Source organism: Mus caroli, unplaced genomic scaffold, assembly GCF_978045245.1.
Source record: "Mus caroli unplaced genomic scaffold, Mus_caroli_1 scaffold_20, whole genome shotgun sequence".
Classification (NCBI taxonomy): Eukaryota; Metazoa; Chordata; class Mammalia; order Rodentia; family Muridae; genus Mus; species Mus caroli.
The window spans coordinates 38,959,098-38,977,714 of NW_028227275.1; the positions used below are offsets into that span (position 1 = coordinate 38,959,098).

The following is an 18,617-nucleotide window of genomic DNA, read 5'->3' on the forward strand; positions in this document are numbered from 1 at the left end:
CCCACCTTTCCTTTCTTGAAAGTATCCCCCACGCCCCCAAAGATCCCCCTTGGGCTCCAGTCACAGATTGAAGTTAATCAACTTCATACCACAACCACAGTTTCTTACTTTGGCCAATAGGAAGTGCAAAGCATCGCTTGCATGTCACCTATGACTGGAGAGCAGCACCATGCCCAGCATTAAAGATATCAATTCCTGTGTGTGTTAATGGAGATGCTGACGGCTCTGATTATTTGCCTGATTCTGCTTTAACCTCAGTCTTAAGCAGGGTGATTGCTTTCTTAAAGTCTTTTATTTCATTTGTCACATTTAATTATCTATATGTCTCTGTATGTGGGTATGTGGAACATATGTATGCAGGCGCCAGAGATATCGATATCGAGTACCCTGGAGTTAGTGTTACAGGTGGTGGTGAGCTGTCTGACATGGATGCTGAGGAACAAACCGAGGTCCTCTGGAAGAGATGCAAGTGCTCTTAACAAATGATTCAGCTCTCCAGCCAGTGTTTGTCATACATATTATATTAATTATATATTTATATAATTGTATATTATATCATACAATACTATACTATATTATGTTGTGGATAGCCCTGGGGCTAATTATATTTGATGTTAATTCTGCTCTCCTGTGAGTGGTTGCGAACAAGGACTGAGTCAGCATTCGGATGATTTCCTGTAAACCTATTTCCCACCTTAATTTGTAAAATAATGGAGAACTGATGATTGGTCAGATAAAAGGGAAGGTAGAGGGAAAGGGGAAGGAGAAGAAGGAGAAAATGGAAGAGGGAGAGGATGTAGAGGAGGAGGAAGAAGGAGAAAAGTGGAGCAGAAGCACATGGCCTGGAGAAACTGCTAAGTTCTAAGGGGTCTCATAAGCTGTGGAAGATGGTAGTGTAGCGGTAGATCTGCCTAATCTAGGCTCGCAGCATGTAATCAGATTAACTGGGTCATGTTTTCATTGCCAGGTCATATTTGGGAGGAGATTTACCACAACAATATTATATTATATTACACATATTATATAATATCAAAATATTTATTTTATTAATCATACAATATTATAATTTATAACATAACTATTAAATTATTACTTTAAAAAATTAGATATTTTCTTTATTTACATTTCAAATGTTAATCCCTTTCCTAGTTTACCCTCCGAAAATCCCCTATCCTTTCCTCCCTCCCCCTGCTTCCCAACCTACCCACTCCTGCTTCCTGGCCCAGGCATTCCCCTATACTGGGACATAAAACCTTCACAAGACCAAGGGCCTTTCCTCCCATTGATGACTGACTAGGCCATCCTCTACTACATATGCAGCTAGAGCCATGAGTCCCTCCATGTATTTTCTTTGATTGGTGGTTTAGTCCCAGGGAGCTCTGGGGGTACTGGTTAGTTCATATTGTTGTTCCTCCTATGGAGCTGCAGACCCCTTCAGCTCCTTGTATCCTTTTTCTAGCTCCTTCATTGGGGACCCTGTACTCCATCTAATGGATAACTATGAGCATCCACTTCTGTATTAGTCAGGTACTAGAGGAGCCTCTCAGGAGACAGCTATATCAGGCTCCTGTCAGCAGGATCTTGTTGGCATAGTGTCTGGGTTTAGTGGTTTTTTTTATGGGATGGATCCCCAGGTGAAGCAGTTTCTGGATGGTCATGCCTTCAGTCTCTGCTCCAAACTTTGTCTCTATAACGCCTTCCATGGGTATTTTGTTCCCCCTTCTCAAATTGTACATGTTATATTAATTATATATTTATATAATTGTATATTATATCATACAATACTATATTATATAATATCAAAAAATATTTTATTAATCATACAATGTTAATTTATAATTTATAACATAACTATTAAATTATTAATACTTTATTATTAATATGTAGCTACTATACACACACACACACATATATATGTGTGTGTGTGTGTGTGTGTGTGTGTGTGTGTGTGTGTGTCTATGTAGAGAGAGAGAAAGAGAGGGAAGGAGGAGGAGAGTAGAGGGAAAAACATTCATAGCTAACAAAGGTTCTATATTGATTTTTTGATGAATTAAGAGTTTTCTAGATCTTGTTTTGATTTAAATGACATAAAGAGTTTATTTAAAACAGTACATAAATTATTCAATATATTGAAAACAATAAATGGAAAATAAGCTAAAACAAGATAATAGAAGCACAACTTGTTGCCTTGTTTTCATTCAGTGGTGCTAAATATTTCCAGTAACAAATATTCATTTTTTATTTGATATTTTATGTCTGAAAATAAGCTCATTAGTAAGGCTGCCAACTACATAGGTTTCCTTAAGTTTTATTATTTAGCATGGACTTGGTTTGACCTCACCATCCATATCAACAACAAATCATCTTGTCTAAAAGAGAGAGAAACTGTGTCTTTCACTCATCTCACTCCTGATTCCCACGTCAGTCAAGTATTGAAAGTGAGCAAAGGATTGCTATGGCTACCTGCAAGTAACATCTCCTTCCTCTCCCCGCTGGCTGACTGTGCTTACAAATGACTTCACTTCTCTGAAATTTAGTTTATTCATCTGTAACTTGAACAACCAAATAAAACCTGCTCAGAATGATGTTAGGCTTATGTAAGTCTTGTAGCAGGTCATTCAAAGTGCTGAGTATTTAGACATTCAATATCTGGGCTTGTTTTCCTTCTTTCTTTCCTCCTTTTTATCTCAATGGGAAGCATCTAAGTTTGGGAGTCTTCACTGTGCTCTGTTGCTTAGCTTCCTCTATGATTACCTGTTCCCAGAACGTGCCAGGCAGTTGCAAGATTAGGGAAATGTTCTGAAGCAGATCCTAAGATGGAGAACAAGATGATACTTGAGGCAAATGAAACATTGTTTTTGCTAGTCAGGCTCTTTCCCCAGGAAGAAGCAACACCCAGCCTTCTATAACATGAGATGCACAAGCTGTGCAGTAATACAATACGCTGTGAATTACCTCACTCTTCACATCAGGACAGGGCTGTGATATTATCCTACCAGCCCAGTAGTCTGTCTCCATCAGTAGATCCAAAGGCTCCAGTTTTAAGGATTTAGTATTCTTACAGAATGTTTTTCCTCTCCCTTCTGTATATAATGGGTCAGGGACAAATACTAGGCTTAACCACTGCTTATCTCTGGCTCCTTCTGCATTTGTTTAATTAAGAGCATTTGGTCTTGATAACATGAGTTAAGCTCTTGTTTTATTTACTGTTGCTACTTAATTCTATAGTGAAATCTAATAACTTTACCAAATTTTGAAATAATAAACTATTTTTGTATCTGTAACCCAAGCCATTCTCACTCTGATAGTCATCTCTACTGTTTATCTCCTAAGGAAAGTTAATTTCACGTAATGTAGGCATATTTCTAAGGGCTTCTTCTTATTCTTCTAAGTGATTAAAAACACATTTATTACAATGATTGCCAGGAGTCCCCAACAAAGGAATGTAATTTTCAAGTTCATCATTTTTAGTTTTAAAATCTGTCTGTATGTGGAGAGATGACTTGTGATATGAAGTCGAAGAAAATGGGAATTCATCTTTTGCTGAAATTGGTTCTTACTCCCTGTATGTACCACAAATGGTAACGACAAATGTCAGGCCCCGTTCTACTACATCCTTCTGAGAAACTTTGAAAGCTCTGTTTGTGGTGCTGGGCCGTCTGCATGATAAGCAAGCATTTAGCCACTGAACTATATCCCTATAACCTGTGGGGAGAGATAATGTTATGAAATCATAAAAAGACAATAAAAGAATATAATGGATAGAGTTGACAACCTCATTACCCACTTGTATCTGTAAGCTGTGACATGGTTCACCACAGTTCTTCACCATGAGTTCCATGAACCCAGGAGCATCAAAGGGAATGGTCTCTCTCACATCAGCATCCAAGTCCTTGGTGTTGGTCTTGGTTCTCATAGCTCTCTACAAATCTAGTGTTCAGCTTTCTGTCCTATGGCATGGTTCACAGGCCCTTTGTTGCAGTTTGTGTGAACTAGCTGTAGAATTCCCGTGACTCCAAAGCCAATCAGTGACTCCAAAACCAGCCACCTGCTTGGTACTTATCATCTGTGGATTCATGAACAGGTCTACTTATTTGGGTTTTTTGTTTTTTGTTTGTTTGTTTGTTTGTTTGTTTGTTTGTTTGTTATAATTCTAACCAATTGCAGGGTCCAAACATAGTCCAGTTGTGCCCAGGTTTGATGATGATGTATAACCCAAGACGGCCTTCTTTAAGTACTACACAGGTGGAATTTTGACCCAATCATAGCTGCTCTAGGCCATCATGCCTTTCAGCCTCTAACTGTCTGCTCTTCTAACTTGGAGACCATGTGGAAATATTAGAAGTAAGTTCCTGTTCTTAATTAGCCTTCTGCTGTGTGGCATTTTGTTATAGTGGTCTACACAGACAACATAGCCCCATTCTTATTGACTAACTCTATAGGGAAAACAACCTATTTGTTGATTTCCTGAAGATTAATGTTTTAAGTATTGTTCATTTACAGTAAAATTTGGCTTAGGCAATATCACATAGTCTGCTACTCTAAGAAACTATCTATAATTGTTTCTAAATGTAATTTATTTTGGGAAGTAGACATTTCTTTAGTTGTATTTCTAGTCAGTTTATTTTTGGAGGAGGGCAGAATTTTCAGGTAGACTTTGTAAGAAAATCATACTTTCTGACAATCTGTTGGTTTTTCCTCAATTACTGCTAATTTTTCCCCACTTATTCTTTCCAACAAGCAATGACTTAGTAATTACCTGTTATTACAATCACTCATTATTTATGGTCACGGGAGACAAGCGCTCCTATAAAACATCAGATGTCCTCAGATAACTGGAAACATGGCAAGAACGCTCTTTGGAGAGCAGCTGTGACTCAAAATTTCAAGTTAAGGGTTTGTCTTAGTTGGGTTTCTATTGTGATAAACAGCATGACCAAAAGCAACTTGGGAGAAAAGGGTTTATTTCAGATTATAGTTCCAGTTAACAGTCTATCACTGAGGGATGTTAGGGCAGGAACTCAAGCAAAACCATGGAGGAACACTGTTTGCTTACAACCTTGCTCCCCATGAGTTTTTCAGCTGACTTATAACACTTCAGGACTCTGCCCAGGAATGTCACTGTCCATAGTTAGCTGGGCCCTCCTTTATCAATCAGTGATCAAGAAACTGCACAACAGATTTGCTTATAGGCAAATCTTATTGAGGCATTTTCTCAATTGAGGTTCCCTCTTTCCAAATGACTCTAGTTTGTGTCAAGTTGACATTTACTAGGCAAGACAGGATTATTTTTCTTCATGAATAAAAGAATGATGGAACTTACAAACTGGCAATATTGCATTTTGTACCATCTGTTTAGAGAATATTGGATAAGAGTATGGAGCATAGCCTAGAGAGACAGCTCAGGAGGTAAGGTCTCACTATGCAAGCATGAAGGTCTGAGTTCATAATCTCAGAACTCATGTAAAAGCCAGATGCTATAGCAGATGAGAGTGAGCATAGTACGCCTACACCCACATAAGTTCCAGAGACAGGAATTCTGGAAAGCTCACAGGCCAGCTAGCTTGGCATCATTGCCAGCGGTGAACAAGATAACCTATCTCAAACAAGGACCAACACTTGAAATTGTCCTCTAACTTCTACATACACTGTGGCATTTGTAGATACCTACCCATGCATGCATACATGCACACATGCATATATGCACACGATCATATGTATCTCTCACATACAAATACATAAAAAGAATATAAAAATGATAATTCATTATATGATAAATATAGCTTCAATTCAGTGAGCCCAAAACTGAAAATTACATCATTTGTTCCTGAGTCCAGTTGATAATTTTTCTCACCAACTTAAGCACTCTTATCAAACAATTTAGCAAATTAATATAGTAAGATATGCTTAGTACACTTGAAATATATTTTATATGATACTATGCAAGCTGTGTATATTTGGCACACATGTGAGCACATGTGGCCAGAGGTCTTCCTCTATGGATTTCTACCTTATGTTTTGAGACAGTTGGGTCTCTCTTCTTTGTCTCTACAGAATATCTTTTATTCTATACAATACCTCCATACTCTCATCCATTTAATCAGTGTGTTTTGAACATATGGGCTCCTACTTTCACTCTCTCCAAGAACGCCCCAACTCCTGCTCCTGCTCCCACTCCCTCCAAAGACTCCTAGTATGCCCACCTGCACCCTTAATGTCTTTCCTTTTTGTTAAATGCCCACTGTGTCCAATGACTACTGCCTGTTGGAATGTTGAGGGAACTTAGTGACTTGATTTTATACAGGCAGCCATGGCAGCAGTGAGCTCATGGGTGAGATGGCCATGCAGGTGGATTTCTGAGTTCGAGGACAGCCTGGTCTACAAAGTGAGTTCCAGGACAGCCAGGGCTATACAGAGAAACCCTGTCTCGAAAAGAACAAACGAACAAAAAACAAACAAACAAACAAACAAACAAAACCAATGCATTCTTATTTACAAGTCTACTGAGTGGTAGGAGAGATCATTTTTATCTTAAGAATTTTCAGTCTGAATCCCATACTTCCAAAAGAAAAGGGCACACTGAGTAATATAATGATGCCCATAGAGAAAGAAGAACAATGCCCCTATACACACACACACACACACACACACAATCTAATATTCACCACCTGGGATATGTTAATTTACATGATGAACCGAAATTAAGGTCGTACATGAACCAATATTGCTGATAATCTATCTTTACAATAAGGTCTCTGGATTATATAGGTGGATCCAACATAATCTTACACGTGAGTGAAAGGCAGGAGAAGCCATGTGATGTAAGCAAGGATTGAGTCAACTTTTCTATCTTCAAACACAGAGGAAGCAGCCATGAGCCAAGAGATGTAGGTTGCTTCTGCAAGCTGTAGAAGTCAAATCAATACTTTCCCCCTAGAGACCACAAAGGCAAAGTAGCCCTGCTTCTCTGTACAGTGAAGCCAATGTCACACTTCTGAACTACAGAACCGTAACACATCTGTGTAGCACTAACCCACTAAGTTTGTACTAATTTGACTGCAAGACTATGAATACAAGACAATGTATCTTTTAATTCTAAAAGAAAAAAAAACTTGAATTCAAATGTAGTTTGACAATTTGTTTTTGCATATCCCATATCTTCACAACAGTTTAATTGGCCTCCACAATTAAAAGGCCAACTATTCTATGCCAGTTAACCAAACACAATGACCCAATTAAAACCTCAGGTCTGACAACAGTACAGTAGCACATGGATTGCTTCCTCTACTTAAAAAAAAGAAGAAGAAAAAAAGAAAGAAAGAAAACCTCTCTCAAGAATCCATCTTGACTTATGGATTACTGCAAAGTGCCAGCATAATTCAGCTTCTCAGTCAGGGAAGGGAGCTTTGCTTCAAACATATTCCAGCTAATAACTGAGACAGGAAGGACAGAATCACATCATTGTGCTGCACTCCCTGGTAATAACAAAAAGGAGAAAGGGGAGAACTCCTGGCTGGGAATCAGCAAACTTCAGCTAAGGGCAAATTCAGATTGTGTCTGGTTGTCTTTCCCTGAGAGCTAATCGCTACTTATATATGCTTTAAAGACCTAAAAATAACAAACAGAAACTAATGTTTTATAGCACACAAGAGTGATGCAAAACTCAGACTTTGGCATTTGCAAATAAATTATATGAGGCACAGTGATGCCCGTGTATTGCTAACATTTGTGTTGCATTTGTCGTGTAACCACAGGACAGAGCTGCTTCACGGGATGCAGAACCCAAAACATTTGCTTTATTCCCAGGAAAGTTTTGCTGGCTCCTTCTCTAAGCAATGGGCATCAATTCCCACTAAAGCACAAAACAAGAAGCATATGGAACTCTCAGGAAATATTGTCACCAATAAATAAGATTAAAACTGATTCAAGCTTCCTGTCACCAGCCGTTTTGTGGGGAGCACCAATGGATGGAAGAGCATGGGTGGAGGCACTGTTAGGATGCACTCAGCAGAACAGGATGTGGGAACGTCCATGGGAGGACTTTGTTTTCTCTGTGAAAAGCATTTTCTAGAAGAAGAAAAAGAAAGATCATGGTGGGGACTTTATAGACCAAAAGGATAATTGCAAGATGTCGCTTCTAGTTGGATTCTGAGAGAAACACACTAAGAGTCAAATACTGACTTAGAAGATAGATTAGGAAATATCATGGAAAGTTCATAGCTGTGAGTATTAATAAACTGTTGATATACTTAAGTAGTATTTTAAATTTGTTCTTCTAAGTCCCTAGAGTAATAGTTTTGAATATTTCTAATGCTGCGACCCTCTAATACAGTTTCTCATATTGCAGTGACCCCCAATCATAAACTTATTTTCTTTGCTACTTCATAAGTGTAATTCTGCTACTATTATAGTCATACTGTTCATTCTAATGTGCATGATATCTGATATGTGTCCCTAAACGGGTCATAAGTCACAGGATGAGAACCACTGTTCTATATATACTGTTCAAGGGTGTGACTCAGTAGCTAGAGCACAGGCTTCATATGCAAAGGCTGCAGGTTGAATGCCCCACACTTAAACAAGTAAATGCATACCCTTCCTCTTTCACATAACATTCAGATGAAGTGACATAATATCTGATATCTGCCCATAAATTTTCTAGTAGGAAGAAAAGCAATGAAAAATGAGATATTGGCTGAAATTAAGTTATAAGCTTATTATAATAGTCTTTCTATTTATTTATGTTTGAAATTTCAAATATTTTTCAAAGGCATTATTTCCCAAAGGCCTTGAGCTTCATGAAGAAAATAATTTTATAAGCACAATTTTTCTCAAAGTATACAGAAACCAGTAAAAAGATATCAAAAGCAAAGGGTGTCCTATATTTCAATACTGCTTAAGCTTCATATCATAGTTTTTAAAATGTCAATAAAATGAACTTCAGTGAAGACACTGAAGGACATTTCAGAGGTTGAGCTCTGTTGCGTATGATCATCATGTTGGACCTGATTTCATTTTCAAGGCCCTTTGCAAACTACAAGTCCAGCAGATCATTCCTATTATAGTCTAGCTACTCTCAGCAACATTCTTACTTCCGAAGCATTAAAGTTTGCAAACATCACACCCTACCAATGAGGGCCTGCTTCTTCTCACGTCTCCAGTTAACACCACCAAGGGGTTAAGGGACTGCTCCTATGTAGTGAGTGTTGGCCTCCCAAAGGCTGCACATCAACCTATGTGTCAGTCATGCTTATCCAGGAACAGGTATTGCCATCTTACTTTCATGCTAAGAACTGAGATACAGGAACATGAAGTTGCAAAAGCAGTGAAGGGACTGAGCCAGGCTGGTTGCCATTAGGGTGAATGTCAATGACAATGGCCTTAAACCAAAGCCAACACCATGTACCTTCAGCCTCTGGGAAAGTTTTGACTCAAGCAAGTCAATAAAGGTTGAGATCTGGGTAAGTTCAATCATTCTGTTGCTGGGCTCCACATCTTGCAAAGACCAGCCCATATCCAGTTAAGAGCCAAGGAGACGATGAAAAGGAGTTTCAGTGAATATTGTTTAAAAGAGTGAAGTAAATTAGTTACCAAATTAATTAGCATAATGATTCCAATAAGAAATGAAAGAAAGGAAAATGTATGGCTTCAACATATACTAAAAAAGAAAAAAAAGAAAGAAAGAAAGAAACAAACTCATACACTATAAAATGCCTGTACACCATAGCATAGTTAAGAAAACAGTGTTGTGTGAAGAAGACAAATGGCAAATAGAAATCCACTGCACAGCACAGTTGCAAAGAAATGCCAAGCAGGTAAAGCCATAGTGTCCACATGTCTTTATAAAGTACACAAATGTATTACTAGAGATGTGCCTTTAATTTGGATAAGAAAATGGATGTTGATTTTAGGAAGTCTCATGATGAAGGGAAAGAATTCTGGAAAATGGGTAGTTTAACTATGTCTATAATATTTGGTTATTTTAAAGATATCAAAGAAAATAGCAAATTTTTACTCTTTTTTGAGTGTGTATTGGGACAGTAAGGATGTCTGAGCACTTTCGACTGTTAGCATTAAAAAAATGTGTAATGAATGGATGGTAGCAAGAGTTGAAGAGTATTGTAAAAGGGTTTCCACTGAATAGTGTTACCTGAAGAAAACAGAGCCCCTGGGTGACTCATAAACTCAACAAGAAAGGAAGGAAGTTGTCTTAATAACTGGTGAAGAGAGCCATTAGATAACACCTTTGCCAGACTGCACAGCTAACAATGATCAGACAGGATTCCAGTCTGCAGTCTCGACCAGCTCCATTTCAAAGCTACCACAACGTACTAAAGTAAATGCTGCCTTACTGCCCAAGGTGAAATGAGCGGTTTCAGATCAGATCTTTTGGGCAACATCCTTATTCAATAAAACTCTCAATCTCAATTATTCAATGTCACTATTATAAAGTTCATTTCCAAAAATATAGTCAACTTTCCAGAAGGGGAAAAAAATCTGGTGGCTATTAGCATGAATATTTTCCTCGCCCCCCCCCCCCTTGGGTTACTGTGTGGTTGAAACATTGATATGCTAGAGAGAAGATTTTAATGTATAGGTTGACCAGACATAGACTACTTATCTTGTCAACTACAGCTTGCCTTGTCAACTCTCAACTTTAAACATTCATATTCAGAATACCCAGGGTGGTTCTTATTTTATGACAGCTTGGCCACATTCTGACATTCTTTAACTTATTTTAGGAGGTCAGAGAAATACATGACCTGGTACTTTGATGATCTTTGAGTTATCCATTAAAAATTTCCACAAGTGCACATCTTATTACACAACAGCTTGTGAACTCATTCATCCATGGTCTAGACTAAATACGTTCTAAGTAAGACACAAAAATCAGCCCTGAAATCTCATTCTATCAGGAAAGTCCATGAGGATGAAGGAATCAGGACTAGACCTATCAGAAGAAAAAGTAAATTTGTAATGCTCTTTTAAAATAATCCTCTCGATTCCACTCCAGTGGACTAATACCATAGTTATCTGCCTCCTTCTTATTTAAGCTATTCTCCCCTACCCCCCAAAATTATAATAATAAAATAAAAATAAGTAGAATGTTTCTCTCTATTTTATTTTCAGACCTAAAGCCAAGGAACTAAAATCTCCCTCACATTAAGTAAAAACTATTACTTTTATTTTCGATGTCATTAATTGATTTGTTCATCATGGAGTTAAAGAAATATCCAACTGAATACTTTGTACCAGGTACCGTTCGGGGCTTTTTGCTGTATCACTGACTAATAGAACAACCTGTACTCAGTGGAGCTTACACTCTAGCTGTAAAAAGCAAAGAAAGTCATCTAGTGGGAAGTACGAATACAGACCAGAGCACATGCAGGCTGCTTGTGAGAACCTCCACACATCAGGGCCACGGGATATCTTGGTCTCCTTTCACATCATTCAGCATCAATTTCCTTAACACAACTAGAATTACTATTAGAAAGATGTCATTACTTTCCTCTTAATGGACAAAGCCAAGCAAGTTTTTCTTCCTCTTAAAATCTAGTTACCATGGGGAGAAAACTGTTGATCTTGACTTCCTAACCCCACATTTAAGGAGACATAGGCTGTTTAACTTTGCTCCAATGGGCTCTGCCTATAAAGCTAGACTGTACCTACTGTCAGTTGCTTTGCATATCTCCCTTGTGTGGATTAAACTCTCAGTGTTATTAGAGGAGCTGCCCAGGACTGACCAGAGTGGCTGTCCTACTTAGGTTTCTGTTGCTAGGATAAACAGAAAGCAACTTGGAGAGAAAAGGGTTTGTTTCCTCTTATAGGATACAATTCACCATGAACGGGAGTCAGATAAGGAGCTAAAGACAGGAATCAAAAGGTAGAAACTGAAGCAGAGGCAATGGAGGAACATTGCTTACTGGCTTGCTCTCCTTGGTCTATTCAGCTTTTTTTTCCTTTCTTTCTTTCTTTTTTATACATTCTGGGACCACCTACCCTGCTCAAGTGTGACACAACCCACAGTGGGCTGAGCCCTTTGAGCCTTCCCATCAATCACTGATCAAGAACACACTTCCACATCTTTTTAATCTTGCCCTGCCACCCCGTCCCCGTGTGTGTGTGTGTGTGTGTGTGTGTGTGGCCAAAGAGTCCAGAAAAAGGTGTCAGATTCCTTGGAGTTGGAGGTACAGGCTTAGGCAATCTGACCTGGATGCTGGGAACAGAACTCAGAACCTCTGGAAGAGCAGCAAATGCTCTTAACTGCTGAGTCATCTCTCCAATCCCTAGACTAAGTTTGTTTTTTATTTTTTTTTTGTTTGTTTGTTTATTCTTGCTTTTAAAGATTTATTTATTTTATGTATGTGAGTACATTGTTACTGTCTTCAAGACACACCAGAAGAAAGCATCATATTCCATTATAGATGGTTGTGAGCCACCATGTGGTAGCTGGGAATTGAACTCAGGACCTCTGGAAGAGCAGTCAGTGCTCTTAACTGCTAAGCCACCTCTCCTAGAATCAGCTTTTTAAAACATGTATTCTCTAGAATAATTTTTGTTTTTCCAGACCTTCTTTGCCTTTGCAAATGAAAAAGTCAATACTTCCAGCTGGTCCAGCCAAATGAATTTAATGGCTCTTTTGCTATTCGTCAGTAATTTTTAATGATTCAATTGTTTTTTTTTTTTTTTTTAAAGATCTCAGTAAATAGTGGCAGGAGAAACTGTTCTGGTATATTTTAGAATTGAAAACAAATTTAAAATTATCATCATGCAGGGATATTTTCCCCCAAAACTTGTTTGAATTACTTTCTTCTTAATATATTTGAAGCCCTCAAAGAGACAACTGAATTTTATTCACTATAACGGTGACAATAGTTTTACCAACTATTCAAAAGTAGCATTTACAAAATGCTTAAACAAGGTGGACCCTTGTTATTAAATGGACTTCTTTCTCTTCATTCAAAAAAAATCACTATAACAAGAAAATTTAATTGTATTCCCAAGCAATACTCCTCTGTTGCTTTTTCTAGTTTTAACACAATGGGTAAAGGACACTATACAAAATCAACCTGTCAAGAAATGGTTCACTCTATAACGGACCAGCGCTGCAGGGGATTCACTCCACTTCCACCAAGAGAGCCCTTTGTATAGCAAGAACACGCCATTAAGGGCTTAATGACACTGTGATGACATATTAGATGCTGACAGAGAAACAAGGATATTCTGTTCACCCAGTCGCCACGGTGTCTACCACAACCACCATGGATGGACTCACCATCCACGTGGTCTTTGAGTGGTTGAGAGAGGGGGCTTTCTAACTTTAGCCCTGTCTTTCACTCCGCCTGTCTTTATTTATTCAAGACATTGACAAAACTAGATGTTGGAAAGCTCTGTCCTTTAGGCATGACATGGTGACATAGTCTTGCCATTTGGACATCAGAGCAGCTGAGATTACTCACCGCGATTCTAACAAAGTCACAAAATCAGGTCTGTTAACATGTCCCTGGAAGAGAAGGAGATCTGAAATAATTCATGAAGCATAAGAGGAGCCTCACTTCTCCAAGGATGTATAAGCCAGTTAATGATTGCTGAAGAAAAAGAGCCTTGTTTGATCATGTGGCTGCCTATACGTTGAGTATGCATCTTTAAAGCTAGACTTGGGTGGAATCATTTCTTTCATGTCTTGTGGGTACCATATTGGGGATTGATAGACATTTGTTTATATCCCACGACACAAGAAAAATCAAGTCACACTTGCTTTTGGCAAGAAGAGCTAGAAGTTACCTACTAGGTGCAAAAGGAGGATAGGGGGTATCAGAAGTGGAGCCAGGTTTGTATATAGACACATCCTGTATACATAGCATCTCAAGCCTGTGCCATGGCAGGAAGAGGGCGTTTGGTACTCAGATGAAAGGCATTTGGCTGCTCTGGAGCACAGATGTTTCCTGTGCTCACTGCTCTTGATGCACACTCTCAGTTGCCCACTTATCAGCAAAAGGTGTGATACTCTGTGGTTGGCACCTGCTGATAAGGGTAATTATAGCATTAGTGGAAGCAAGTACGCCATCCAAGGTTGAAAAACAACTCTAATCACAACTACTCCATCATTTTACTCCCCGAAAACATTCTTGTCCCTTTAACACAGAGCTTACTCAGAGATTAAATTAAATCTGCATCTATGTGAAAACAAGCCTTTAAATAGTTATGGGGCTAGGGGAAATCACCTCTTTAAATTAATAATGAACGCATGCTGAGGTGAGTATTTGATATTTACAACACCAGACTGCACCTACTGGATTATATTTTGAGTGGTTTCTGTGCCTTTCTGTGCAAATACAATCAAAGTAAACAACAGGAGGAGTAAACACACCATTTCAAGGAGAAATGCAATCTTGATCTAATAGAATGACCATGAAGAAGGTCTTAAATTATCTTTGTACCAATAGGCCACTTGACAGAAATACTATTTAAAAAAAAAAACAAACCTAATACTCAAAAATTTAATTTGATAGCCCAAATTTTAACACATAATTTCACCCTAAAAGGTAATACAATAAAATTGGAATGAAATTTACTCACCTTTATTTTAAACAGTTTCCAGATTAAAAAAAAAAATCTAAGACCTTATCCCAGAGAAAAGTAATTTCTAACAAATGCATATTATTAAACACTGCTTCACTGTATGAGAATTATATCTTTTAGATATCTGAGTATCAAAGCAACAGGAGTTCATAAACCTTCTACTGGAAACTATGACCCCAAAAAAAGGAGAGAGAGAGAGGAGCAATTCATAAATGACTTCAGAACCAGCAAAGATTGGCTTGTTAGGTATGCTTACTTCTATGGCCCAGAATCTCAGAGAAGTCCATGAAGTGTCTAGAATCTCATACTGAGCACGCCCATGAAATGCCACCAGACTGAAGTGGTGCCTTCTATTCTAGTGCCACTTCTGCCTGGCACTAGAATCAAAGGTTCTAGATAGCTGTGGTCAGGTGTGGATGGCCCATACCCTCCTACCTCAGGTTTCTCATAGTCCACAGCACCTTCTCATCACCAAAGCCAACAGCCAGAAATGGAACTTTTGACTTCTAGGGCAGGAATCATGACTGTGGAGGCACTCCACCTCCATGAAAAAGTCTTCCAGATTTAGTGGTGAATCAGTAGGAAACCTAACTAAAATCAAACCAAGAAAATCTTCCTTAACTTCCCACAGAAAACAAAAATACTGTAACTCAGGTCATAAAGAAAACAAGATGCTTCTCAGCCTGTGGGTCACAGCTATGAGGGATATTGCAGATCACATATCCTGCATATCAAATATCTACACTATGATTTGTAACTACAGCCAAAGTACAGTTATGAAGTAGGAATGCAAATAGTTGTATGTTAGGGGTCATCACAGCATGAGGAACTGTATTAAAGGGTCACAGCATTAGGAAGGTTGAGAACCATTGCTCTAGAATGTGATAGAAGTTTCCTTGTGGGAGTAAATAATTTCTATGTCCAGGAGATATGGCTTTGTCTCCAAGATAAAAAATAATGACACAGCCTTCCTTGTTTGAGTGGGCTCAAAGGTTCTTCCATCTCCCCCATGTGACTTTAACCAGAAGTTATTGCAAAGATTGGACACAAAGAATCGGGGTTTACTTTAACAAAACCACTCTATGACCATTTCATGGTCTCAAACAGAGAATAAATAAGATCTTTACATGATTTCTTTTAATCAGAGTGAATGCCACATTATTCCTGAACATAATCCACAATGGATAAGACCCACAGCCATGTCAAAGAATATCTTTTTCCTCATAGAAACAACAACAAACAGATTAATTTAAGTTAGGTGTCATTTACAAGCTATTTTTCTGAGACACAGGGAAAAATTGAAAACAGCACCAGATCACTTCAAATTACAGAAAAAACCATCGTACCTTAAAGATTAAAAACTTTTACAAAGAGGTACCTTGAAACCATTATTATTCCCTTGCTCCCGTGTTAGCATGAATGTGTCAAGTGTCTCAATTACTCATGAAGTCCAAGTCTTTTATCAACAACTCATGAGACCAAACCAGGAATAAAAACTAAGATGGATTGCAGACCAAAGAATGACCAAAAGCTCATTATCTTTGGGGATTTTTTTAAATCTGGTAATTAAAATCTTGGCTTAGAGGCCTATTTTTGGAGTTTTAGAACAAAATCAATATTGAACTTGTCATGCAATGTGAGGAAAAAACCCACAGGCTTTCACTGCTTTTTAACTGAATTGCTAATATTTCAATTAACAAGCGTCACAGAGAAATACTGCCCCTTTGCCTGCCTTTAGCAAGCGGAAGGACTTGGTTACTTTTCCAGATGTTTCTGGTTGCCATGGTATCCTAGTGTGCCCTCCCTCACACACATTTTTATTCAAGGCAATAACCTCCAAGTCATTTATTGTCACAACAGTGTTAAATGAAGATTTTGGTATGGCCCTGATAAGGGCTGTTCACACACCTGTTGAACAAAATCAGACATGATATAAAAAGCCTCATGGAACAATGTTTAGATGTTTTGTAAGGAGATGAACTCGATTCTTAGTTTACATAAGTGGTAAGAGGTCATTAATCTTTTTCACAGAATTTATTCCAGAAGTCTGTCTTCAAATGAAAAAAATTTAAGATATTTTCAAGTCTGCATATCTTACAGAATATTTCTGTGGCTAAAATAAAATTAATTGCATGTACGTGGACCATGTCCATGTTCAGATGAAAACCTTGCCCACAAAATGGATCAAAGATTTGAAATTCCCAGATTTATTAATGCTTTCTGCCATTCATTTTGTAAACAAGAAAACAACATAAATAGGCTAAAATCTCATTCTGTGGAATTCCTGTTACATGTTACATTTATGGATTCATTTTATCCTTCATTGCAACCCCTGAAAACTAGATTGAGCTAACACTATTCATACTGGAGTCCATGGTATGAGCTATTCTTTTTAATCGATTCAAATTCTTTCCATTATGTAAAATCTACATGATATCTCTGAAAACATAGGAACATGCATGCTGATATTTCCAAGGATGCTTTGGAAGTTAAAAACAGTGTGTTCTCCTTACCCATGAGCAACAGGAGGCCAATACAAATGTCTTCTAGAACAGAGAGCTCTTTCCCTCTGACATGATGGAAAATCTAATATTTCAATATCAGAAATGTAAACGCAGCAAAAGTTTTCATCAACTGTATTTCCACACACACACAGAGTGATGTTTTAATTTCACAGGAGTCCTTTTACTGCACTAATCAGACATTGAAGAGGCGCTGACACATGGGGAAACTGCTTTCTGAATGTCGTACACAAGTTAAGCCAGAGGCGTATAAGCACCTGGGATATTCTTGCTATTCTCCACATGCAGATGACATTCTGCAAACAATTAACTATACCCATTAAAACAGTGGGGGAGTGAGATAGAAAGAGCAAGTGCTAAGAGAGTAAAAATACAATGTGCTGTTCTTATTATGCCCCCATTCAGTCGATGTTAAGTGATGAATGCGGGGCACACACAGACCAGAGGGATACACTCCTATCACACGACGCAGGACAACTCACACACTTTGTTAATTACAAAACTATAATGATCTGACCGTCAGCCCCTCGCCTCTCCAACACTTTTCCCATTTCTGCATAGAAAGAAGACACATCCAAAGACCCCTCTTCTGGCTAAAGAGGGGGGAGACATCCCTTGGGGACCCCTGCTTGCAACCACCCAACACTTTCCGTGTAAGTGACTCCACAAGTTCCCAGGCTCCAGCGCCAGGAGAGCAAGTTCAGCACCATGGACAAGGTTTCTGGCACCAGGGTAGGAAGGATGCTGAGGCCCTGACTCTCCCCAACTCACCGGTGTCTGCTGCGCGGGCAGTCCCGAGCGCTTGGTGGACCCCTGCTTGGAACTTAACCTTTTCCACGACTCGGCAAACCTGCCCCGGCTGGCGCTGCGGCTGCGCCTGCGGCTCTCTGCGCTGTCCTCGCGGTCGGAGCAACCTCTCTCCAGCTCGCCCGCATCCCTCCACTTCTTGCCCATTCTTAGCAGCGTGGCCCTTGGCAGTGCTCAGAGCAGCCTGCGCTCAGCTCTCTCCTGAGCCGCCTTCGCCTAGTAGGCTCCCCGCCTGAGTCGGGAGCTCCGTAAAGCTGCCAGCAGGCTGCGCTTGCGCTCGCGATTGGCTCAACAGGGGCTGGGGCTGCGAGCGCCACCTGCGCTCCAGCCCGCTTCCTTATGCACCCCAAATTGCTTTCCACCGGCAGCCACCGCCTTCAGGGCTCGGGAGGGGGAGGCAGGGGGTTCACGGCCCACGCCTGGGGCTGTGGAGCCACTGCTCTAGGAGTTTCTTGTAGTCAATGTGCCCCACCCAGTCTTCAGGCCCTGGGGACCTGGGAGCAGAAGCCTGGGTCACCCACTGGTGAGTGGGTGGAGACTCCGGTTGACTTAGACAAAGAGAGTAAGCCTGGAACTTTATCTGCCTTCCTTTCTCTTTCTTCCTTTTCATCTCTTTGCAACAACTGTATTCAAGTGTCCTTTGGGAGAGTCCAGCTTCATCTGCCTGTCAGGTACTGGGCTAATTCTTCCCACTGCTTGTCAGGC

At 39.3% G+C, this 18,617-nt stretch overlaps 1 protein-coding gene across 14 annotated transcripts in view; it reads right to left on the reverse strand.

Moving 5' to 3' along the window:
- Positions 1–18,338, reverse strand: part of Trpm3 (transient receptor potential cation channel subfamily M member 3) — an 886,635-nt gene extending 868,297 nt beyond the window's left edge. For 6 of the 14 annotated variants that reach the window (XM_085834119.1, XM_085834116.1, XM_085834117.1 and 3 more), the window contains exon 1: positions 17,877–18,336. In XM_085834119.1, the coding sequence (XP_085690245.1) occupies positions 17,877–18,059 (183 nt within the window). In that variant the 5' untranslated portion in view covers positions 18,060–18,336. Of the gene's footprint in view, positions 1–17,876 lie in introns of all 14 variants that reach the window. The other 8 variants (XM_085834113.1, XM_085834114.1, XM_085834110.1 and 5 more) reach the window with 4 other exon arrangements.
- Between the last annotated feature and the right edge of the window lie 279 nt (positions 18,339–18,617).